Consider the following 27230-nt stretch of genomic DNA (forward strand, 5'->3'; position numbering starts at 1 on the left):
TGACACTCTTACAATCTTTCTAGATTTTAAGTCATGTAGTTTATTAATTAGAACGCCCGGTAGAAGTTTGTTTAGTTTCCATTCTAGGTGTGTAAATTTTACATTGCGTAACCCGAGGTCCTTGCGTGTTAAAATCGCGTTTAAAACTTATTCATCGGGTCCTCTATAGTTTAAATGTCGCACTAGGTTTTTTAATGTATGACTAGTACTTTTCACGCAACTGGTAGATAGCTTGAAACTACAAAATGGTTTGTTCTTCTGGGTGAGGGAAAGCGTGTGATTGTTTACTCCAAAAGTTCCGAGTTCGGATCCCGGGTAGATAAGGTTTGTTAGGTGGGGACAGCAACCTATCTAGGAGAGAGAACTCTAGAACCAAAACAATAGCAACCTTGCATATTGTTTTTGGATGGAAGCAAATACAGAAGGAAAAGCGGGTTGGAGTCGGAGTAAACGGGCAAATTAGCAATATTGGCACGTAATACCCGATAGTGTTGGTGGATATCTCCTTCAAAAAAATAAAAATAAAATAATAACGAAGTTCTTCTCGCTTAACCAGCAATAACTAACGTATCCAGCTGTTAATTCTCCTAATGTTAGTGACGTTTGTTAAAGTTTTGGGTTAAGGTTAAATTTAGGGTCACGATACCATCACATTAAGAAAACCACCCGCCCTGTAAGTGCCCGTGTTATGTGACCTCGGGTTCCGCCGAAGACTTGCGACAAGAACATAGGCCTAAACTCGTGTGATGCTCGTTGTTTTCAGAGGATCCTGCGTCCAGCACACCACACCCTGTTCCCTACTCCCCGAGCAATAGCGAGGGGCGGTTGTCCATTGGAACAGGTGGGTGATTTTTTGTTTGTTTTAAACATAGACTTCTTTTTTTTTTCATGAGTTTAGAGCCATTGCTTTCAATTCAATTTTTTTTTTAATAAAGAAATTTAAATTTCTAAATTTAAACTTATTTTTTCTTGATACAATAATACAATAGGAAGTAAATAGCGAGGGGCGTTTAAAAATTAGTGACTATCATAAAATAAATATAGTACAAATTTACAAATTCAGTCTCGTACAAATCAATAAACGAAAAACAAGTAAATACTGAAGAGATAGGATGCTGTCAGGTGTATCAGGGTTAGCCTGAAACTAAGATTCGCGTTGATCACATAGAGCCGGGGTCAAAAGGTCACTTCACACCTTGAGGCCTTACAATTCCGAGGTTTATATTTGAACCGTTTATCACAGGTAATGCTAACTAGTTGCTGTGGTGTCTTCGCCTCCTTGTTAATTGTTTAAAACATCATAGGTTTTATAGTAGTGATGGTTGTTTTTTTTTCTGTGTTTTAATTATTATTTGTATACCTTTTTAACTATGCATAAAAATAAATCTCTAGGCTAATTTGTATAATAATTGTTTATTAAACATTTAAAGTAGTTTCCATGTCAATTCTAAACAGACTTTCATGTCTTGTTTTTTTTACCATAAGTAAACTTAGTCACGGCCTGTTCTATCCGCCCATCATCGAATATTAAAAAGGAAGTAAAAACCTTTCACATAGATTGAAACCCACGCGAGGTCAGCTAGCTCGGCACAAAACAACTATAAATCGATGACTATTTCGTTAGGTTTTTTCATAAACATTTGGCAAATAGTTTTTTTTTCTCTCTCAATTTGGACGTCGTGGTCGGTACTTGGGGAGTAAAGGAGCCGGAAATAAGGAGTAAAACGTGTGCCGCCTCGTTAGGTCGGTTGATGTGGGGCTGCACTGTTGTGCAAGTGTCAAGTTGGTTGTGGGTATTGGTGGAAATGCCAAGTTGACTGTGGTTTCATTAGCGGAGGCATGAAACGTTGACTGTAGAAGTGGTACATTTTCTGTCAAGTTGACTGGTGTCATTACTGTAGGAATGAAAATTGTGGAAGAGTAAAAAGTTGACTTGCATCATTATTGAAGGAATGAAAAGTTGACTTTAGAGGTGGCAAGTTATTGTAGAAATGCCAAGTTGACTGGTGTCATTACTGGAGGAATGAAAAGTTGACTTTAGAGGTGGCAAGTTATTGTAGAAATGCTAAGTTGACTAGTGTCATTACTGTAGGAATGAGAAGTTGACTGTTGTATCATTTGTGGAGAAATGCCAAGTCGACTATCGTGTCATTACTGGAGGAATGAAAAGTTGACTTTAGAGGTGGCAAGTTATTGTAGAAATGCCAAGTTGACTGGTGTCATTACTGGAGGAATGAAAAGTTGACTTTAGAGGTGGCAAGTTATTGTAGAAATGCTAAGTTGACTAGTGTCATTACTGTAGGAATGAAAGGTTGACTGTTGTATCATTTGTGGAAGAATGAAAAGTTGACTGTTGTATCATTTGTGGAAGAATGAAAAGTTGACTGTTGTATCATTTGTGGAGGAATGAAAAGTTGACTTTAAAAGGTGGCAAGTTATTGTACAAATGCCAAGTTGACTGTAGTGTCATTAGTAGAGGATTGCCAAGTTTACTGTAGATGATATATCAAGTTAACTGTTCAGCTGAAGAAATGACGGATTGACTCTAAGAATGTCAAGCTGATTGTAGAAATGCAAATATCAATACTTAAGAAGTGCCAAAATTTAATGCAACAGCAAGTTGATTATTGATAAAAATGTCAAGGTGGTTGTACTGTGGACATGTCAAATTTAATACATTGCTGTAGTAGTCCCAAGTTAGCTGTAACAGGAGCTATTGCCAATGTTGAGTCACTGTCCTGTAGAAACTAATATGAAAACTCAATGCTAACAGCAGTCGTGTCTGTGAACACCTTGAAAAATGACATTTTGACTAGTCATGAATTTGTGAGCAATCATCGTGTAATACAGGACGCATGCACCGAGTGCGGGTGTACAGAAAAAAAAATCAACACACAAAACATAACGAGGCTGCTATCTCTTGAAGAAATAGATCCGTTTTTTTTTTTGGTCCATTATTAAAATACCTTAGTTCTTGACACATTTTGTTTTCTGAATCATGCACTGATCTTGACTTTACTTGCACTATTTTAATATATTTTACTAATTCGATTTCGAACTGAGTACATTCGAGAACTTCAGTGACCTTCCTCCTCCCTATTTGTTGAGGTGCTTTGCTTTCGAGTAAAATGTCGATTTCCGGAAGTATTGTTGTACTGTTAAATGTTTGTAAAATACAGTATTGTTATAAATTATTTATACGTTATATAAGTATTACATGCAGTATTGCCAACAATTCATTGAATATGAATTACATGTAGTTTTACGAAACTACTTATAAAACAGCTTATAACAGTAATAGCATTTACCACTATTCACAAAACAGGTATTACATATAGTAATATTTCGTACTTATAAGAAAACGTACGTATTTAGCAACCAACACGTTTTGTTTAGTATTACACACGCTTTAGTGGCGGGATAAAACTTACCCCAATGTATATTTCCTATATATCAGGCTGCATCATTGTTGAAATATAACCCTAGTTATGTCTCCCGTATATTTAGCAGTTTTACTAAAGCTGCTCTAATGTTGAAATATCACCCTAGGTATATTTCCCGTATAGTTAGTAAGTTAACGAAATCTTGCGCTAATTTTGAGGTATCACCCTAGGTATGTTTCCCGTATATTTAGTAAGTTTACAAAAACTTGCGCTAATGTTGAAGTATCACCAATGTTATTCTGGTGTGTGTTTCAGATGACGCTAATTTGCCTCATTCTGTCCAGTACTCGCCAACAGGTAAACCTAGCTCTTTCTATCCTCAACCAGACCTGTGTCTGGGCGTGTTCTAATGTAACGCTAACCGCTAACCTGTTCATGTACACTTACTAACACATGTCTAACCTAATAGCCTGTGTCTAACATTGTAGCCCAATGGCTTACACAGCAGCCCGAATGACACGTTGTAGCCCATACGGCTTACATTGTAGCCCAAATGACTTAAGTTGTAGCCCAATGCCTTACACAGCAGCCCGAATGACTTACGTTGTAGCCCATACGGCTTACATTGTAGCCCAAATGACTTGAGTTGTAGCCCAATGCTTTACACTGTAGCCCAAATGACTTACGTTGTAGCCCATACGGCTTACATTGTAGCCCAAATGACTTACATTGTAGCCCAATGCCTTACACTGTAGACCGAATGACTTACTTTGTAGCCCATACGGCTTACATTGTAGCCCAAATGACTTAAGTTGTAGCCCAATGCCTTACACAGCAGCCCGAATGACTTACGTTGTAGCCCATACGGCTTACATTGTAGCCCAAATGACTTACATTGTAGCCCAATGCCTTACACTGCGGCACAAATGACTTACATTGTAGCCCAAATGACTTAAGTTGTAGCCCAGTGCCTTACACTGCGGCACAAATGACTTACATTGTAGCCCAAATGACTTGAGTTGTAGCCCAATGCCTTACACTGTAGCCCCAAATGGCTTGCTCTGCAACCCAATAGCTTACACGGTAGCCTAGTATGAAGGGCTGTAGCCTCTACAGTGTCATCATTGAAACCATAGTATTACTTGAGGCCAATTCGCGAATTCTTTACACATTCGTATATTGATCAAAAGATGTAGCTAAATTAGAGTATTCAAAATTGCTAGCCGCCCCCCTCCCTCCCCCCCTCATTGTAAGTCTGTGGTTGAAGATTTCATTTTAAAAAAAAGATAGGTACTTGTTACAGCGTTTAGAACTCATTGAAAATCTCCCCATCCCCCAGTATTACCACCTTAATTTTGAACCGATTTTGCCAATACCCAACAGTAACCCTAACAACAGTGATATTTGCATAGCTCGCGTTCTCACTAGCGAAATAGCCATAGTGAATAAAACTTCGGACATCCGCTGTCCAGTTTTCAGCCACATTTGCCTATGGCGACCAGAAAGATGAGCAACCGAAAAAAGCGCAACAGAAAAAAACGCACACAGAAAAAAGCGCGAACAGAAAAAAACGCAACCAGAAAAAACGCAAACAGAAAAAAGCGCAAACAGAAAATTGCGCAACCAAAAAAAAGCGCACACAGAAATTTGCGCACACATTTGATCTCACTTTTTTCTGTTTGCGCTTTTTTCCGTTGCGCATTTTGTTTTGCGCTTTTTTCCGTTGCACATCTTTCTGGGAACCATTGAAATGATCGGACCAATTGAAAATACACATGTTCTTGGATTTGGCAGTTACATACACATTGTTGTATTTATAAACCGACATACAAAAAAGATTTAACACATTAGAAAAAGTCAAGCTAATCCTGAAGATTTATTTTTAACTTTTATTTTAGTAAAATACAAATAATTGTATGATTAACAGTTATTAAAATACCCCCCCCCCCCCTCTCAGATATTATCATTACCCAACACCTCAACCAAAAAAGTAATACTAATTCTGACCCTAAATCTAACTTCAACCTCAGAAACTGATATAAAAAAAACCTCGTTCGCATAGCCGGAGATCGAAGATTGATTCGCCATAAAAATCAAATCACTTTGTACATGAATCCGAAAGAGGATCACGTGTAGACTAATTGTACACACCTGTAGACCTGTTGTTTTGATTGAAACTTGTTGACAAGATACATACTCACCGCACGTGAGGTGGGATGTGAACACATCAGACAATTACAAAATATTAAGTTAAGTTGACATCACAGGTGAAAACAAGGGTCATTGACCTAATCAGGATGTAGGTACGCCTGTCCGCCCATTTCACCCTAGTGTCCTGTGGCTTGTTGACTTCACCTCTACCCGTAGTCTCAAGACCCGCTGATGTCAGATATTTAACGATGGTTGTATTTTTCTCTTTCTCTCGAGTGATCTTTTAATTGCAGCAGCGCTAAACACCACTCGGCGCTCTCCTCCCTCGTGGAGGCTCGCTCCGTTCGTCAAAACTCACTCGAGGACACCGCCACGTCAACAACTTCAATAGATGAACTCGAGGGCCGTCTTGTCTTGTTCACGTCCTTGCTTTTGATTAGAAAATAATGGGGGAGGGGGGATGACAAAGTGTTTTCGTAACGGGAAATCTTGTTTTATTTATTTCAAGAAAAACAAGTGTCAATAGAAAATATTTTAGCTGACATTCGGACTTGTTATTATTTTTTAAAAAAGGGGAGGATTGTTTATATAATTTGATTTCTACCAAAACTAAACAATAACAGTAAATATATCCTATAAAAATCTTTCCTTGGGAATCATCGATAAATGACGTCAAGGGGCAAGAAATAAGACGGTGGCATGCAAAAAAAAATCACTTATTAAAATTTTTAAAATATGCAATTATAATTATATCCAGGTGGAAATTAATGCTGTCGTTTTATGCTAGGGTGAAAAGGGGGAGGGGGTGTCTGGCTTTGTGGATTAGGAAGGGGGGTTTAAATCTGCTTTAAGTAGTTTCACTGTTTTCGGCTCAACTTGAAGTACCTTAAACATAGTATGTTAGTGTAATTATATAGTATAGATTGTACAGAAAGTGTATCAAACAGAGTGGGGCGAACCATATGTGTAGCTGTGGGCTGAAGACGATGAAGGTATATCCTTTGACTAGAGTACAATCGATAGCGTCGTACAGGAAATGAGGATAGCGACAGCAAGAGGCGGAGACTTATGAGGAGAAGAGATAGGGGATGAGATAAAGACGTTTATTGTCATAGAGAAAAATAAGGGAGGGATGATCCAGAGAAAGGGATGAATTATTTACGGAGAGTTGTAAAAAAAAATGGAGGGTGGAAAAGATGTAGATTATTCTAGAAGTAAAGGCGTTGCTACTGGTAACATGTCTTCCTTTCGCTTGGTTTGGGGCTTAATGAGAAATGCTCGTATAAAGCGTGTTGGGCTTTCGTGAATCGTATAGTTTACGTCTCTTTCTCCCCCCCCCCTGTTTTTCGGATGATGATTGTTGAAGCAAGCTATTTATCGTGAAGGCCAGCGTTTTTTTTTAATGGTTCATGCATTTATTTGTCCGGTTGAAGATTACTGTCTTCAACTTTTGTAAAGCCCATCTTTACACGGATTACAAGCCCAAAGGGCAGGATGGTGTACAATCACACATCGGCCTTCATTCATTTTCTTCTTGCGCTGTAATAGACGGATGTAGTTTTAAATTAATCTACGTTTGATCCGCAGTCTCTTTTGTAAAGAAGACAAAAATACACACAAAACAGTGTACAGAATTGTGAAAAACGGTTTGTAATATAATGCAGTATCTTTAAAAGTAATGTAACAAGAAACCGTCAAAAAAAAAATAGCGAGAAGATGTGGGATATTAGAGCTCTCACGCTTATCCCCCTGATAACTTGTTACATGCTGAAATGGATTTGCAAATGTCATTAGTCACTAAATAAAGTTGATTGATGTAAACTACACTTAAACTTTGTTCCCGAAAGCAGTGTTAACCTAATGTTGCCAGGGGCGAATAACTTACTTATCAATGTTTTTCAACATCATGAGTATGATGAACATGTCCAGGCACCCCCTCCCCCTTCGTTCTTCTTGCCTTTCGACGTTCGAGCGAGCTCCCACCCAACACTAACATTCCTTCACTACACTAACAACATTCCCTTATCAGCCCATCTAACGACAAGTGAAAGCTTATCTAAATCTCAATGTGAAATTGCCCTCGCTATGACAAGCTCGCGTACCCCTCGCCACCCACACGAACTCGACCGCAGGCTCGGTCCGGCTAGTCAAACACCCGATATATTAGCACGGGCTTGAAAGGGCAACTGCCAACAAGCCTACGGTGTATCTCAAATCTCAAGCGGTTTTTTTTTTCGTGTTCGTCAACCCCCCCCCCCCCCCCTATTCTTCAACCCACCCCAATAAAGCTTCAAAATAGATTTAAGAGTACACGGTCAACAATCTATGGTACAAGTCGATTAGTAGTTCCCAGTTAAGTATATTCTATATTGCTGGCACTTTTAGAAATTATTGATGATAATACCTGGACATTCGAGTTGTGTATAGTATAACTACTCACCACGATTATCATATCTAATGTATAGTGAATAAGTCAACCAATTCCTCCACCCATTACCAGTGTAAGCTAATGGGTTGTATTTTTTGGTCAACAGCGAGTGCCTCGACGAGGTTTCATTCACTTATTAACTTTTAGATCTATGTTCCAAGTTAGTAAAAGTTGATACGTTTTCAACCTATTAATACAGAAAAGCAAAAATTGACAAATATCCTCGCCCCCCCCACTCCTCTATCCCCACCCTTAAAAAACTGTGCCTGTAGGGCTCTCTATGATGATTACACTAACGAAATCAAGAGCTTAATCTCCATCATTTAAATTCTTATAATAACTGTATAATAAAACAAATTAACTCGGTGCTCTAATAACGTCTGGGAGGCGAGTACTGAGCCATGCATCTGTTGTGTTTGTCAAGAGAAGACGGTGTTGCTGCTTGTGGTGCTCGTTAAAACTTACGAAATGGCGAGGGTTTTCGTCCCAAGTCGTCCGTGCTTTATTGTGATGACGTGTAACTATCAGCTCAGTAGCGTTTGTAAGCCTACATTACCAGGATGAGTCCAGTTGCACCTTGGCAGAAAAAAAACAACTGATCTATGGTATAGTGGCTACCTAGTTCTGTAGGGTATAGTGGTAACCTAGTCCTACATGGTATAGTGGCAACCTAGTCCTACAGGATATAGTGGCAACCTAGTCGTGCAGGGTATAGTGGCATCCTAGTCGTGCAGGGTATAGTGGGAGCCTAGTCCTACAGGGTGTAGTGGCAACCTAGTTCTACAGGATATAGTGGCAACCTAGTCCTACAGGATATAGTGGCAACCTAGTCGTGCAGGGTATAGTGGCATCCTAGTCGTGCAGGGTATAGTGGGAGCCTAGTCCTACAGGGTGTAGTGGCAACCTAGTTCTACAGGATATAGTGGCAACCTAGTCCTACAGGGTGTAGTGGCAACCTAGTCGTGCAGGGTATAATGGCAACCTAGTCGTGCAGGGTATAATGGCAACCTAGTCGTGCAGGGTATAGTGGCAACCTAGTCGTGCAGGGTATAGTGGCAACCTAGTCGTGCAGGGTATAGTGGCAACCTAGTCGTGCAGGGTATAGTGGCAACCTAGTCCTACAGGGTATAGTGGCAACCTAGTCCTACAGGGTATAGTGGCAACCTAGTCCTACAGGGTATAGTGGCAACCTAGTCGTGCAGGGTATAGTGGCAACCTAGTCCTACAGAAAAACTTGCTATACGGATCCCCATATCCGACGTTGAATAAACTACCATATCATAGGTTGTATACAGTATGTCTTTAAGCCCAACATATCTTACAGACCACCATGTTCTGAAGACCACCTTCTCCTACATACTTTAATGTCATATACACCACCACTTCGTACAAACCACGATGCTCTACGTTGAATGAACTACCATATGTTTCTCGAGATACAGCCTACCGTGCTCTACAGATCTACCGAGAGCAGCACGTCGCACAGTCCCCCCAACCACCATACCTCCAAGACCACCAAGCGCCACCGTACCCCCACAGCCCACCTCGTGCCGTGTTTACAACTGTATCAGACCGTGAACTCGAACGTTTCTAACGTTAAAACCGCTACCACTTCACCTGTCAACATCCGTTACCACCCCCCCCCCCCCCTCCACCACCTCAAACCATAAATGTCAGCTGGCTGTTTAATTGCCTATTCCCCCACCTGATATAGATCTGAAAGAGGGCGTTAATCAATAGCTTATGACTAGATATCTTCCCATTCATGTAAACCACTAGCGCGACATCTTAATGCATCTTACGTTCATTCAGCTGCACTCCATTCAGCAGTCGCCGTTTTTGTCACTAAATTTACAGGGGTTTGACTGCATAGGTACTTAGTTGAAAGGATTTATCCGATCTGATTTATGGAGAGTGGTGTGTAGTTGTACCAGTAGACTTTGAGTCTCCCCCTTCCCTACCATGTCTTCTCATCGGGTTACAGTAAGTGTGCCGTGGCACACAGAACAATGTTCGTTTTGTTATATTATAATCTGCTTTGTAGAAACCGCTGACATTAAAGAACTAAAGGAACCATGGGTCATTTGAAGTGCATATCGTAATTTACATAATCAGGGTTTCTTTTTATGTTTCTTTCCCCCTTTGGGCGTGCTCTGAAGGGGACACAAACCCCACCCGTCGTAGGGGGTCATTCAAATGACGTCCACAATTTTTTTTGGATTTTTTACCCCCCCCCCCCCCCCAAAAAAAAAAAACCCACTTTTTTCCTTATAAAAGTCCACAAAAATGGATGACCCCTATCGTACGATGCCTGAAAAAAAACAAGTAAAATAAGAGACTGCTGGACCAATACAGTTACACCTTCGCAGCTCTTAGCTGCTTGTTGGAGAGGGGTGGGGAAGAGGTCCTAACATGACTAGAATTCGAACCCAGATGCCCGGTTCAGTAAAGAAAAAAATGCTCTTTCTCAATCTTTCGCCCAAACGCCTTTTTTCTTCTTTTTTTAAAGTGTTGTTGGAATTCGTTAGTTGCAGTTAAAACTAACCGTGTTCACAATGTAGTTGTAATTACAACGTCATATGTTTACAGAGCCGTTTTAGTTGTACCCTGGGCTATGTCTAACTAACAACATTGTTTTCTCTTTCCCCCAGAGGAAACATCCCTACAGTTCTCGCCTCCAGTACCGAGCACTGGCGAGACCCGAGTGTCAAATACACGTGGTGAGTACCTTAGTCTTATCATACATAGGTCTCTCGTCTACATCAGCTCTTTTATCCTCATTAAGTTAAACCTGTCCTCTTGTTCTATAGCTAGTGTTTTATGGCAGAAATACTTAAACTGTATCTTCCAAACATATCACAGTAAACCATTTTCTCTCACCATATACCACTAAAGTGGACCTACATTTGCCTAAGTAAAATATCCTCTAATGGTTGATTAACCTCACTACATCTAAATCTTCTACCATAAGTTGATCTATTCTGCTATACATAAGTCTACATCAGTCTAAATCATCCACCATAAATTAATCTATTCTGCTGTACATAAGTCAAAACTATCCACCAAAAGTTGATCTATTCTGCTATAAAGTCTAAACCATCCACCAAGAGTGAGAGAGTAGATCTCTCTTCCCCTCCCCCACCCACGTCACCATCTCATCTAGCCATGTCTATCCGTCCTATCGATCTCTCTGATACAATCGGACCTTCGTTTAGCGGGGTATCCAGGATACGAAGATGCTCATCTGCCTTCTGTAGCCTTGGCCCCCCAACTCCAGCTAGGAGGGTTTGTTTTTGTTGTTGTACTCGGTGACCCCTACTTGTTTTTGTCTACCCCCTCCCTCCCTCTAATTCTTACTTTATACCTGTATTGTGATGTTTCTATTTCTTCGATACTTTCTACATTGTCATTTCATTTTAACACGGGGATGCATTTAACTATCAATGATTAATTGTAGCTTTTAATTGGTTTAGCTCGAATCTACATCGTCAATTATTTTTAAAGGTTTAGGCTTGGGGTAGTTTATAGAGCAGGGTTATTGTTAGATTTGAACGTAAATATCTTACTCAACTATTCCATCTTTGTTTATGTGTGTTATGGCTAACAGAAGAGGGTCAGTAATTTACAATGAAGTGAGTATTCGCTTAATTGTCTGTTTATGATAGAATGAATATACCTTAATTTAATGCTTACGGATTGAATTTACCATACCTGATTTCATATAGGGTAAATACAATTCAAATTCGTATACATATGGCTTAAATATACATTTATTGATTTTCAATTACGTGGATTATATAACGCGTATAATTGTATATGTCATGAATATAACGTAATTGTTTTGTATAGTACTTGGCATTATCAAATATGTATTAATAAAACAAAGCTCGAGTTTTTTAAACCTGTTCTCACATTACTTTCAACAAAATCATTTTTCTCCGTCTAAAATTCTCCTGGCGCATGCGTTTGTTCTAATGGCAGCAATTATCTCCATGTGACGCTCTCAGAATGGCATGTTTACTCGCCAAGCCTCGGTCCCTACAGAAATAGTCGCCGCCGCTATTGATTGTTGTTTATCGCCGTTGTGTTTCAACTGGCTGCTTGGCGTATGTTTATTTCTTCCCGTTTCTGTTTCATACGGCGAGGATTTTTTTCTTTGAGTTGTTAGACAGTACAGAGGCTGTGTGTGATGCTGGATGTGTGTATGTGTGGGTGTGGTGGTGGGGCTGGTCAGGGATTAAGCTGGACTAGCTGCCTGGGAAATAATGTGTCGTTATTACTTAGACCAGTACAACAGCGGTCAATGCCCTCGCCAGTTGGCTCGTGACGTGAGGGAGAGGACGAAACAAGCCAAGCCACTGGTTTGTTTGGTGGGAGAGAGATGGACACAATGCAAGAAATACGGGAGAGAGGGGAGAGACGAGGTGGGAACTAACTTGTGTGGGGAAAAAATGGGCGTCGTTGTCCAGTGATGTTAGAAGGGTGAGAATGGCGGTTTTTTTTTAAATGAAAGATTTTTTTATTATTGCAACAGTAACGGTATAGGTGATGAAAAGATAACGGGTGAATACCCCACACAAAGGTATCCGTGACGTTATTTCAGCTGTCAGGCGTTTCATAGCCCGTGTCAGGAATAGGGAGAAATAAAGTAACCGTATTACCGCTTGAACCGAGGGGGGCGGGGAGGGCTTTAATCCAACAAGTGTTTGACAAGTGAACACAATTTAAAGGCTGATTGCTGGTGTTTCCCAACATGATCGCGGGGAGGAAGGGGGGTGTTTTCATTATACGCTGGTAGGGGCGGGTGAAAGATTTAAATAATAATCTGAATGGTGACTCGGCTTAAGAACTTGAAAAAAAAAGTTCAATTTTCTTTATATAAAGATTGTATAACGTCTTTTAGAACTGTCAAAGCTACAAATAACTGTTAAATGGACCGTTAAACAAATTTTGTCGGACTAAGCGGTTGTGGTACAAAGATGGTACTGTTGAAATAGGGTTAGGGTGGCGGTATTATTTATGTGAAATTAAGTTGGAATACAGTCAAGCAAAAAAAGTACGGGTATAACAGGTGGAATGACGGTTTTTTTTTTATGAGATCGTTTGAGACAGATGTGGTGTGATGGCAAATATTTTTTTTCATTGCGATGACAGGTGGTGGTTATATATATATATATATATATATATATATATATATATATATATTATATGAATGAATATTTTTAAGGTATCTGTTTTGGACACCCACAACTTAGTATATAGTTGTGGATTTTTTGTGTTTATTGATGTTAGATGGTGTATGGTTTACTTTTGTTGTAGTTATGCCTTCCTAGGGCTTGGATGAACCAAACTGTTTATGTTCTGTTTATTAGGTTTTTCTTCTGTCATCACCAGCTGTTCGTATTGAAGCGTTGTTTTTTTATCTGGCTACCCTAACCCTGGCCGTAAACCTACCATTGGTACCACCACAGAATAACCAACCTCTACACTGCCTCTATATTGCCTTTCAGTGACCCGTGAAGCAGAGGCGTAGCGACCCTTCCCGGCGCCCGGGGACAAACTTTTCGATTTGCACCCCCCCCCCCTCAAACTTTCGATTTGCACCCCCCCCCCCTCGAGATTTCGATTTGCACCCCCCTCAACCTTTCATTTTTCCAACCCATTTTGGCGCCCCCTAAGGTCGGCGCCCGGGGACATATGTCCCCCCCCTCGCTACGCTACTGCCGTGAAGTAGTTTTAAAAATAATATTGTTGTAGCGATTAGCTTTTATAAATACCAAGCTACGTAAGTGATATCTGCGATATCACATTGAATATGTTGACTCGACGGAAACAAACGTTGAAGCAAATATAATTTTTAAGCTAATCGACAGACCGACAGTCCAATACCCCAGATGAACAGGCACAATAACCCAAAATCAGCAAACCCACATTTTAATCAACAGACCAACATCTCAAATCAAAAGTCCAACATCCCAAATTAACAGTCCAACATCCCAAATCAACAAACATCCGAAATCAACATCAAACATTTGAATCAACCGTCCAACATTTGAATCATTAGACCTACATCTTAAATATAAAAAAAAAAAAAAACAACAACATTTGAATCAACAGTCCAACATTTATATTAACAGATCAACATCCCAAACCAACAGCGACATCATGCGATCCTGTCAGAAGTACCGAGGACATGACGAGAACATTTGTTTCTAATTAAATCTTATTTACCCACGGATAGATGACACTTGTTTGTCTAATATTTGGTCAGCTAAAGAGGTTTCCTCCTGTTTGCTTGGCGCTATAAATATTTTCTCTGTTGAACCCCAGTCATCCGGATTACTGTAATATTTAGTATTTATCAATACAAAAAAGTTTAAAGTCTCATTCTGATTTGAAGTCGAAAGTACAGTTTTAGTGGGGGAAAAACACGCGTACAAACTGGTTTTAGGGCGGAGAGTTTCAACAGATAGACATAAATACTATGGCTGTTCTAATTCTTTGGTGTTTTCTGTCTTGGTTGTCTAGTGCTCCACATCCTAGTCTTATTTACCCTGCTTCTACTGTTTGTTTGGAAAAGTTGCTCTGTGTGTTTTTTTTAAATATGTAAATATACTTTTTAAAAACCCCGGTGAAAATTGAGCAGAGAATAATAATTAATACAAACTATTCAAAACTGAGCATTGGAAAATAATTAATATAAGCTTGATTGAAAACTGAGCAGAGATAAATTAATTTAAAATTTCGGTTTTTGAAAACTGAGAAAAGAAAAATACTTTAGAAAAATTGAGAAACAAAAATCTTGTAACCCGGATATGAAGTGACGTCAAAATTGATTCTCGACAAACAGCTGGAAACGCTGTGAGTCGTATCTCGTTCTACATTTCAACCCTCGCGATTCTTTCCTTCATGATTCGAGCATTTCCTTAGGGTAGGAGTTTTTGCTCCCCCCCCCCCCAGCTCTATCGGCACGGTCATCACGTGGGTATAGATAACTAATCGAATGAGGCTCCTCCCGCGACACGACTCGCCCTCCAGCCCGGGGGTGAGGGAGGGGCGGGGTTTATGATTACGTCTTCCGGAGAATTCAATTATTCTCAACTTTTTCTTGTATGACGGGCTAGACAAACGAGTGTAGTTTTTGTTTTCATGTTTTTCTCTCTCTTGTTTATCTCAGATCAGTAAGCTCTCGTGGCTTTGTTGTCAAGGACGTTTGTCGTCCAGCTATTTTTAGCCCTTTGTTGAGAAAATGTTAAATTTGTGATGTTTTGATATCAAAGCTGGTAACATTTCAGATTTTGGGTATTTTTTCCACTTGTAAAATATATAAAAAGGTTCAAGGTAGCAAAGTTCAATTTAAAATCTGACGGTCCTTGGGCAGGTGAAGTAGAGTTCACCTGTTTCTGTGACCTCGGCATATGAAGCGATATTGTGGTCAGCAGCATACCCAACCTCCTTTACCTTCCCTAACGTGAATTAGATACCCATAGAGTTGGGTTTACTCAGGGACGTTCTGCGGACTCGAACTCGAGACTTAGCAGTCGTATGCTCTACTATTCGACCACGCCGTTCCATTTCAAGGTAGTAGTCCATACTTTTAATTCCCCCCGACCATTCACCGGATTAATTAATCTTATTATCACCCTCATCCATTATACAATGACCCTCCTCTCTCACAACTCCACCCTCATCCAGACGAAAATCGAACAAATTACTGACATTTATATTTGTTGTCCTACTCCAAACACCAATCGCCTGCCCCTTTTTCCTTCAACTCTGGGATGACGTTTAGTAAAGGGTCATAACCCCGATCGTACCGTGCTCAATTATTCCCCTTTTATTCCCCAGTATGACCCTATATAATGTGTTGGTTTCGGCTGATTTCAAAGGGGGAAATGTTCAAATATGTGGTTAGTCCTGTGGTGTCGGGTAACACAGTGCCAACTACCATTACCTTAGTTATACGCTATTATTTGTTCGCATTCGTATAGTTAATTAATTAATAATTTTTATCCACTCGTCAGATCTGGCTTTGAAACGTTAAGTATGTTGTGGTTTTTAAAATAAAGGTATTGATTAGCCGTACCCACATATTTGGCAAATCGTTGCTTTAATGTTAAGTTTAGGTCTTGATGTGAATCATCTTGCGATATTAGCTGGTTATACGAGTGCCAATTATACATTTACTTTGACATATAAAATAAAAAATAAAATTTTTGTTATATACCGGCTTCGGATTAAAATAACAAACAAAAAACACCCAAGGTTCTATAGTGTTGGCGTTGTCGGGTGTAGCGCGCGCACTTACTAATTGAGCGTTCTGTGTCCCTAACTTGCACTATGTAAAAATATACATTGGATATATAAGGCTAGTTAGAAGATTTTCTTACTTTGACATATTGCAGTTATTTTTGTCATTACCATTTCATTACGTAGATTACTTAATTCGCAAATGTTTGTTATTCAAGCCAATACTATAGGATGTGTATTTTTTAAATTGAGTTAGGCTCTATCAGAATAAATGTATTGATTTTCAAACTTGATGTTTAAATGACGAGCATGCAAATGACAACCCTGGTATTCGAGTGACGCGCATGCTGGTAGAGGCACAAAGGAGCCAAATCCTGTAATTGCAATCAACTTGAGTTACAATTCAGCCAAATTAACCCAATTCAACCCGCGTACCGCGCTAAAGACGTTAACCAGTGCCAAAAGGTTACAATCATCAAGCTGCCGCACAGAAAGTTAACCCACAGTCCGCAATCCGGCCGGAATTGACCACATCGACCAGCAGAGAGCCAATGCGGTTTAACTCTAGTGTTTTATTCCAGTCAGATAGCTCAGTTGTGTCTAGTATCCGTGACGCGCTGGAAAAGCAGGTTCGACGACCTCGCGGCTCCTGAACTTAGCGCTTGTTGAACGGCATATTTCGTCCTGCGGCGACCCACCTTTGGGAGTAGAATTCAGCCGAGTAATGCTTATTGTTGGCAGCCGGCCACACGTTGGAGTGACCAGTGGATTGCGTAATTGGCCATTTTCACCCCAGGTCATTGACCCGATGAGTTACGGGCAGTTTTCATTTGATATGCGTAAATCAGTTATTAGCGAAACCCGCCTCCCTGATTAGGTGTCGTCGCCGCTGTGGTCACGTGAATGTGCTAGCGGTCAGCAGTTGGGAAGATATTTAGGTTTGATGTAATTATTACCGCACATTGTCCTGTCCTTATAAGGTCATTGACCGTCCTCGTGGTTTCTTTGTCTGATAGGTCGTACATGATTTGTATCCGCCCAGGCTAGAAAAGTTGTGTTTTTGTTTGTTTGTTTACATTTTCACTTGTAATTTGTCGTCCTCGATTTTCTCGATTGATGAAATGGCTAGAAACTATGAAGCTATCACGGTTGATCAAAGCCAAATAAAAAACAGTTTAAATAATTAGTTTGAATTATTTTATTTACATTTGTAATAATAATAGTATTAGATCGCTATTTAATGAACGATTCCCCCCCCCCCCCAATGTATTGGCGTTATAAGCAGCGACCCAAACGTCCTAAATATTTAGTGGTAGACTAAAGCTTTGTTTTAAGAACACAGTCTTCGAGTTGTTCCCATTACAATCTTTATTGTACTCATTTACTGTGAAGCCGGGGTTCTCCACTTGATTGTTTTGTGAGCTTATTTCCCCACGCACACGTTAGCTTTTGTTGGCACTGCTCCAGTTCCTACAACTGATTAGCATTAACGCTTCTTATTTGCGGATTATGATGGGTTTAGATATTAAAATAAACATGATTTCTTAGGAAAGCACTGCTAATCTTCAATTAACAGGAAAAAAAATTGCTAAATACACAGGAAAAGATTTCAATGTAAATCTTATAAATTAAGAAATCAAATTTCCTTTCACTCTCCCAGTTACTTATATACTGGTGTTGTGCCAAATGTTCACATAGAGTGGTGTGATACTGAAAAATCAAGACCACAATTGTTGTACTACAAAGGCCATCACATCACTATTGATAAAATGCCACGCTTATAATAGGGTTGTTAATTACTAGCATGTCAAAACCCTCAACGCCCAGATGGGAATCGTAGAACGCGTCGTTTTTTAGCAAATAAAATAAAACGGAGTGACACACTACCTAGCGGGTGTACTTTGAACTATAGACGCTAAAGGATTTTCGACTCAATCTTATCTGAATAGATTTTGGAAAATTTAGCATCGGCTTCCCCCATGTCCGTGAAAGCCATCGCCTATCTCCGTTTTAGAGCGAGTGTGTATAAAAAGAAGTGAATCATCTTTATCTGCGGTCCGTGACGTGACACTGCATAGATGGACGTGAGAGTTTCTTTGTGGGTCAATTACAGCGGGTCATCTCAAATAGGACATATCAGGTGTGTTTGGACCTGCTGGCTTACCCGTGTTTGCTTTGGTTTAGTCGTTGTCGTACCCCGTACTGGTGTTTTGGTTTTTGATCCTGTTGTATGTTTTGTGTGTGTTGGGGTGGGGGGACAGTACTAAATGTTTGACGGGATTGATACAACTATTTGTCTACAGGGGAACACAAACAGTACTAAACTTTACACAGGGGACACATACAAGTATGAGACGACGGGGGAAAACACGTAGTAGTACTAAACTTTACACAGGGGACATATACAAGTATGAGACAACAGGGGAATCCATGTAATAGCCTACTTATCTTTTTACAGGGGACAGATACAAGTAAGGAACTTTCGAAAATATGTATTACTAGCCGACCCGCGGCGTATCATACGCCGCTATTTAGTTGTTTTATTTTCTACTTTTCAGTAATTCATAATTTGTGAATTCGACAGTACCAATGCTGCCACTAAAAATATTTGCTTTAAAACACTATCAGTAGCTCGTAGGACGATACCGCCCCCCCCCCCCCAGTGAATGCAAACTCCTTTTAGTTACCTCCCCTAAGTTTAAAATCGTTTCCAACTAAATTATCTGCCCCTAATAGTCGTCACTAAACCCTGTTCTACGATTGTAAACATTTAGCGTGAATCACAGCTCACCAGATCATGTAGGGGTGGGGGTGTTAAGGAGCGCGCTTACAGCTTGTTTTCTAGCGTCTCCATGAAGAGAATTATATATATGTATACTAGCCGTCCCGGCCAGGCCCTGCTCTGGCTTTTGTAAAAAAACTTTCTGTTAAAGACCATTACCTGTGTGTTTAGTAATCATCATAAACCCGGCATTGCCCACCCAAACCACAACCAACCAAAACAACAAAACGCAAACATAACGCTAACACAATTACAAATACAAACGAAAACAAAAACCTAACAACAAACCCAACCACAACCACAAACACCAATACAAACACAAAGAAAAAACAAACAAAAAAGCAAACGAAAACAAAAACCTAACAACAAACCCAACCACAAACACCAATACCAACAAAATAAAAAAAAACAACGAAAAAGCAAACGAAAACAAACCAAATCCAAACGCAAAACCAACCAAAAACACAAATACAAACCCAAAGAAAAAAACACAAACAAAAACGAAAAAAAGAAAGAACAAAAACGAACCAAATCAAAACGCTACCACTAACGCAAACCCACCTAAACACAAAGAAAACACTAACGCGAACATAAACGCCCGGGGCGGAATCACCTGTTTTAGCTTAATGAACGACTATAGTACCCCAACTTATTCATAGTCTTTTGCACTCACTTAAACGAACGCGCCTGTTTCAATTTAATGAACAATTTTAATACTCCAAGCTTATCCGTAAAATACCTACAACATTTGCACTTGATCAATCCCCGCTAATTATGTAATTATTTTTTTTTCCCAACACCAAAACAAAGTAATTAAAAAGTAAATTATTTTCCACAAAATGCAATGGTTTTATAAAGGGAAGTAATTGTGTTTTCCTAATTTATCAAAGGGAAGTAAGTGCTATAGGACTAAATAAAGACATAATTAGAATTGTTGTAAAAGATGATATTTTTTTTAAAACTTGCGTTAAATGAACATGCCGACAATTATTACTATAATTTGAAAAATGAAAATTATTTCCCAACACTTTCAATAGTAATTTTTCAACTCATAAATTTAGAGAAATGCGCACGATAATATTATAACACTTTAATCCATCGAAGACCAACGACAAACATATGCGTTACATACAGAACTGAGCTTTATATATTAGATAGAAGATAGATTGCCTAGTAAAAAGTTAAGTACTACTACAAGTATGCACTACAGTGGAAAACTTTTGGTATTAGCTTCATTAATTTTTTACAGGGAACAAATACAAGTAGGTGTATACAAGGTAAAACGTGTATAGTACGAAACTTTGTAAAGGGTACAATACACGTATAAGAGGAAACAATTGTAGCACTGTTTACTGGACACTAACTATACAGATTCTACAGTAGGCCTACATACTTAGTTATTTTCACGGTATTGTTTCACTCATCCAAATCTTAGCAAAGATATTGGTGTATTAATCTTTCTCCAGCCAACGAGTATCAAACATTTCATCAGCCTGCTCCCGTCATCATTTTAAAACAAATTAAAGAAAAAAAATCTCATTAACATAAAATCTAACAGCCACTCATCTATTAGAATTTCCATCTCCCCCCCCCCCCCCCATCTCCTTCTATATAAATTGGCTACAGGCTATAATTTAAATTGACCGCTCACAGCTGCTAAGCCATCCTAGCACCTGGAATCTCAACATTTTAAAATCTCTTTATCTGTTTTAAAAAGGAAAAAAGAAAACTTTAAAGCACGTGAAAAAAAAAGTTTTGAAACGAGGCCAGCTGCCCGACCTGATAGCACGTGCCGGGTGGTTAAATTACCTCTCTCTGACCAACAGTAAACTGCCACTGTCTTTTTTCTTGGTTCCATGCTGGGAGGATCAAGTGTCCACCTACAACTGGACACCCCCTACCACCATCACCACACAACGCGTATTTCCTTTTGATTTGAATCGCCGTTGTCTTTTTATTAGCTACATCAAATCTTGCTGGATGCGTGGGTGGGAGGGGAGATCAGGGGAGGTCACCGCTATTGGAAGACATGACCTTGAGCATTTCAGGCGAGCGGCGGTTATTTTATTTTCCTTCCTTGATTAATGTACCGTGTCCTCGCTTTTAATCTTTATAAAAAGCTTTAATTTGTCCTGATAGAAATTACTGTGCTTTTACAAACCTTAACTTCACATATAATGTAGACTAAATGGGAATATGTCTGTAAAAGAAACCTATAGTTATCACATTTTGCTTTCTATTGAAATTGACGGAAATAATTTTTGGACTAGTAGCATTGATCAGTTGACTAGTTGAAGACTGTACATGGCCCGCTTTGTTTAGCCCCTGATCTATCCGGAGTCGAAAATTTTATGTGCGAGCATACTTAATTAGGAAGTTTAAAAGTTTAAATGTTAATTTAATGTTTCGCGATTTTTAGAATTGTATAGAGTTTTAATGCTAACCCAATACTTTGTCATGTTACTATAACTAATATTTCAGTATGTTTTTGTCATGTTACAAGTATATATATATATATATATATATATATATATATATATATATATGCCAATCCAAGCGAATCGATTCTAACGTATCGATGTCTAGCATTTCAGAAGTATCGATATCTTATTCAACCCCAGCGATTTAGCTCTTTAATATCGTCGTCTAATATCAAAGAATCGATATTCACATAGCAATGCGATTCAAAAGTTTCGTTATTCAAACCAACCCTTCTGAGATTAGGTTAGCAGTATCGATATTTAACCCAACCTTTCTGTTATGATGCTAGAAGTATCGATATTTAACCCATCACGTCAGTAATGCGAATCAGAAGTATCGATATTCAACCAAACACCTCAGTAATGCGATTCAGAAATATCGATTCGCTTGTTGACGAGCCACGAATCCCGAGCCGGTGACCGCCTGCTTCACATTTGACGGAACGCTCCGGTATAAACGGTACGACCTTGACACCAAATAGTGTACACCCTAGCGCCACACTCAACCATGCAGCACTTTATAAAAAAAAACAACCTCTAACACAACGTTGTATACAGCTTGCACCCAAGTACTATCAGCACACGTACACCTGAAATACTTGTAACCCCCACCCCCATTTTTTTCCACCTGTACCCGACACCTGAGTTTTAAAATGAGCCGGAGAATAGCTCGCCCTGTGACGCAGTTGTTTCCCCGTCTGTGAAATAAATGTGAAGGAGTTACCTTTAACGTTAGAGAGAGAGAGGGGGGACGCTACGAAGTCTCCGGGCCTTGAATAGGGACATAGCGTGGGAAAACTTGCGCCCGGGACATCGCTGGCGTCTTGAAGTTATTCAAGTGTAAGAAGGCTATGAGAGGGGTTCTTTTTTTCTTCTTCTTTTTTAAATATTAAATTGTATCCCCCCCCCCCCCCCTTCACCACACACAACCACGTATTTGCCACTAAAAAAAACCCTCCATTTGAAAATACACTTTATATTCTCCGGCTTTGTCTGATTATGAAAAAAAAAAGTCCCTATGTTAAATCGTTTCGAACGGTACTAGTTAAAGATATTTTTTTATTCTTTTGTGTATTGATAAAGGTTGAATTACTCCTCGTTTATGGCGAAAAGTAGTAGTAGTGGTGTATGCATAAATATAATGTTTACTCGGGTTGTTTACACTTGAACATTTGTTACTGCAGGAGTTTAGTTCAGGATATATTTATGTTTAACATTTGTTATTCGTTATACATGTTGTTTTAATACCTCTTGTATTTAATCCAAGAAGCAGGTGTTGTTATTCAAATAGCAGTGTTGACATTGTTATTTATTTCAACGTCAAATGTAGACACAGGTACATAATAAAGTCCCAGAAAAGCAATATTTAAGTTAAAAAAGCAAGTTATGATTCAGTGTACATAATAATTGTAATTAAATCTGTGAAATATGAATCGCTCTCATCAGCGTTGGAGGATAAAAAAAAATTCACCCTCTAATGATTATAATTATAACGGGGCTTCCCCGTCGGCTACACGGCAAACCTGAATACACCTTGATCGTCAGGAGGTCAGTGAACTCTCGTCCATTATAGGTGGCCAGTGCTGGTCACCGTCATGGCGGTGTGATGAATGCGCTGGTTATCTCGTGTCCGCTGTTATGGCAAGTCGCTTTAACGAGATGTCCGACTTATCCGGGTTTAGATGGTCAAATACGAGATGGTCAATTCATTTATCCTACCGTATTAAAATGGTCAAATATGTGTATCCTGCCATGTTAAAATTGTCAAATATGTGTATCCTGCCATGTTAAAATTGTCAAATATGTTTATTCTACCGTGTTAAAATGTTCAAATATGTTTATCCTACCGTGTTAAAATGGTCAAATATGTTTATCCTACCGTATTAAAATGGTCAAAAATGTTTATCCTACCGTATTAAAATGGTCAAAAATATTTATCTTACCGTACTAAAATTGTCAAATATGTTTATCCTATTCAGTTTCAATAATCAAATATAAATGTATACATTCTAATCTGTTTAGATGGTGATGTGCATGTTCACTCATCCATCCAGTTTCGATGGTCAAGTTTAAGTTGTTTTACCCTATCCAGAGTAGATGGCCAAATTGTTTTAAATATTCTCTCCAGTTTAGATGGTCAGATAGACGGATCCATAATATAAGCTTGTCCTTCCTATCCAGTTTAGATGGTCAAATATAAGCTAATACATGCATCCAGTTTAGGCGGTCATGTGTAAGTTTATCCACCCTATCCAGTTTCGATGGTCAAGGAAATGTATCCATTTTACCCTGTTTAGATTGTCAAGTGTAAGTTTATCCACCCTATCCAGTTTCGATGGTCAAGGAAATGTATCCATTTTACCCAGTTTAGATGGTCAAGTGTAAGTTTATCCACCCTATCCAGTTTCGATGGTCAAGGAAATGTATCCATTTTACCCAGTTCAGATGGTCATGTGTTTTTCCACACAACTTTTGTACGTTGTTTCTGACCGCACCAACCTATCGCATACATCCCAGTCACCACAATATAGTTGAGCACCAAAGCCGAATAATTTAGGAAATTAAAAAAAAAAAATTTCCTGTCCGTGTACCGAGCCTCCAGTGCCTGCTACCTCCCACGAAGAATTAGCTCCCTTCCTGTCTGCCAAAGCTTGTGTTTGAAACCTGTCATAATATCTCGCCCGCTATGCTGGTTGTAATGACATCTGTATTTTAGCCACCCCGCATTGTCTCGCTACACCAATGCTCTTGTCACAGTGCCCTGTCTTCATTTCAGGCCACTCAAAAAATCCTTTTGCGCACCATTCAATAAAATAGTTCTCACCCTAGTTATGATGTTCAGTTTAATTTAACTACACAATCTACGAGCAGATAAAAAAGATGTTATACACTTAGTAACCCGAGACGTTTTTAAGTTAATTCTTTTTTAGTTAAAAGAAAGCATTCGTTTTCTGGTATTCTCCGCGGGGTATTCTGCTGGTGACGTAGTGACAATGTGATTCGGTGCAAATGACGCACACAATGTGATTCGGTGCGGTGACGTAGTGAGTGTGATTTGGTGCGGGTGATGCGCCGACGGTGCGATTTGGGTGCGGGTGACGTAGTAAGTGTCATTTGGTGTTGGTGGACGCTGTGACGGTACGATTTGGTGCGGGTGATGCTTTGACGGTGCGATTTGGTGTGGATGACACTGACCATTTTGCCAAGAAAAACTATGAATTAAAAATTCGTTTGATCAAGTCTGCCCTCAAACACAAGGAAATGCATCAGGCTCAAAATGTTATAAAGTGACCATTGTATGATTTTTCTTTTCGCCTTATATTACTTTCACCATAACTCGACGATTTTCCATTTAACCGTTTTCCCTTTAAAAAGTCAGCGTCGCGATCACGTCAAACAGGACACTTGTAGCGAGGTGGAACCTTTTCACACACCCCGAAATCCCACCCGGAGATCCGCCATTGGAATGTCAGAGTTGACGGCCTAACCATTGATATCCGATGTCGGTCAAGTCCGGTCAGTCTCTGCTGGACCTGGCAGATGGCGGTAACGTTACACCACGCTGGACTCAAGGTCACGCCAGGACACTGGGTCAGGGACCTACAGTGAGCAGATAGACCTAGGAATAGGGCAATGGGAGTTAGTCCTGAAGTAAGACGATGGGCAGATAGCCCTGAAGTAAGACGATGGGCAGATAGCCCTGAAGTAAGACGATGGGCAGATAGCCCTGAAGTAAGACGATGGGCAGATATACCTCGAATAAGACAATGGGCAGATAGGCCTGAAATAATACAGTGGGCAGATATTACTGAAACAGTATATTGAACAGATACCACTGAAAAAGGAAAGCGAGCAGATACCCATGAAAAAAGACAAAGTGGCCAGATATTCCGAAGTAAGACAGTGGGCAGATATCACTAAAATAAGACAAGTGGCAATATATTAAGAACACATCACTTAAAAGTAAGAGTGGGCAGATAACCCCGAAATAAAAGAATGGGCAGATAACCCCGAAATAAGAGAATGGGCAGATAACCCCGAAATAAGAGAATGGGCAGATATATCCTTGAAATAAGACAAAGGCCAGATATCCCTAAAAAGACAGTGGGCAGATATCCCCAAAATAAGACAGTGGACAGATACCATTGAAATAAGTATTGATTTACAAGTCAAATAGAATGGAAATGCGTGTTAATAGGATTAGCTACATCGGCTGGTAGTAGAAGTTGTCCCTCATCTCTTTCATTGCCAGGATCTGCTCCATACATATAACAAAAACAACAGCACAAACAAGCCATTTTATTCTACCAAAGCCAACACAGATTTTTTATAACAAAAACTCAACAAAGGTTTTAAAGCAAAAAAAAAAAAAAAACCCGAGTTTAAAAAACTCAGAAAAACGAATGTAGAAACAGCATGCGTAAATGTGATGTGAAACTCCTCACCATTTCAATACATTTCCTGTTTGTATTTTTTTTTTCTTAAATTTTAAAACTTGAACAGCCAACTATCTCATATTACTAGTATTGCCAAGGGCTTTTTTTTTTTTTTGGTTTTGTTTGTTAAAGGACTTCCTCCTGTCTCTCTCATAAAAAATATGATCTGAACGAGATAGGGTGCAAGGCGGGCCTGATACCGTGTTCGGTCATTCACCCCCACACGCCGGCCGACCCCAGGTACGGTGGGGGGGGGGGGGGGGGGGGCTTAAGACGCAAGACGAAACGAATGGACAAGACACAATGCTACACCACCGGGCTCAGGACAAACGGGAAATGCTATCAGTGATAAGGAACTCAGTTATCAAGGTTTTTAAGGGAACCTTGGGGGGAGATAACAAAGATGCTTTTCAACGCCTTGTTGACAGTGGTTGTCGTTCTTGTGTGAGATGTGATGAGGGAGTTTGCTTTTCTTTCTCACCGATTCGATTTGAACTGGTTGTTTTATACAGTCAAAAGTTACATTTGTAAATGTGTCATGTGTGGTTTTTCAAATGTGCAGTACATTATTGTATATAGTTTTTTTTTGTGTGCTGTTTTATCCTAGTATCGTACGATTAGACTCATATTTAATTTTATTAGGGATAGTGCTTATTTCGTCTTACAGTAGATGAAATAAGCAACGTTTCTCTTACCTTAACGTAAGACGAAATAAGCACTTTCGTGTTTGGGTAAGGCTACCAATTCCCGATATATATAACTTCTAGTTTTTGGACAGCAAAGACAGAACAAAATCGAACCTTTTTTTTTTCTTTTGAAGTTGCAATAAATAGAATAATTATGGGAGTTTGTTATGTCAACACCAATTGACTTGAGTAGTTTCAGTTACCAATTGATGACTGATTCAGTTCCATCGACTTTCACAAAAATCATCATCGTTCATGAATACGTATATGGTCTGTTCTGAAATCTGTATAGTGGCTGTTCTGATGTCCCATTATCAACTCTAACCACAATTAATGTTGAATTTTTGTTGTTTCTTGTTTGATTCCATTGCTGTTTTAGGATATCCATATCAGCTTCAAACATAGGATCGTTAACAGAGCGAATGTATTTGAAAGCAAACGTGTTCTATTTGTTACTTGGTCATTTAAAAAAAAAAGATTGGACTGGCCAGATTTTTAAAAATCTCCCGGTCAGGACAAAGAAAAGAAAATTTTCAACGGTCATCAAACTTTATAGTTTTTAATGAGCAAAAAAACGGATACAGAAATTGGGGTGTGGGGATGTGGGGTGTCCTGTCCGAGGGCGATAAATGTA

At 39.4% G+C, this 27230-nt stretch overlaps 1 protein-coding gene across 1 annotated transcript in view; it reads left to right on the forward strand.

The window, feature by feature from the left end:
- The window catches only part of LOC131957269 (putative nuclear hormone receptor HR3), a 65753-nt gene that overhangs the window by 12182 nt on the left and 26341 nt on the right, over positions 1 to 27230 (forward strand). The window contains exons 3-5 of the mRNA XM_059322003.1: positions 764 to 841; positions 3699 to 3740; positions 10614 to 10682. Coding sequence (XP_059177986.1) covers positions 764 to 841; positions 3699 to 3740; positions 10614 to 10682 — 189 coding nt within the window. The remainder of the gene's footprint in view (positions 1 to 763; positions 842 to 3698; positions 3741 to 10613; positions 10683 to 27230) is intronic.

This window comes from Physella acuta, unplaced genomic scaffold, assembly GCF_028476545.2.
Source record: "Physella acuta isolate Inbredline_101_S28 unplaced genomic scaffold, ASM2847654v3 ptg001228l, whole genome shotgun sequence".
Classification (NCBI taxonomy): Eukaryota; Metazoa; Mollusca; class Gastropoda; family Physidae; genus Physella; species Physella acuta.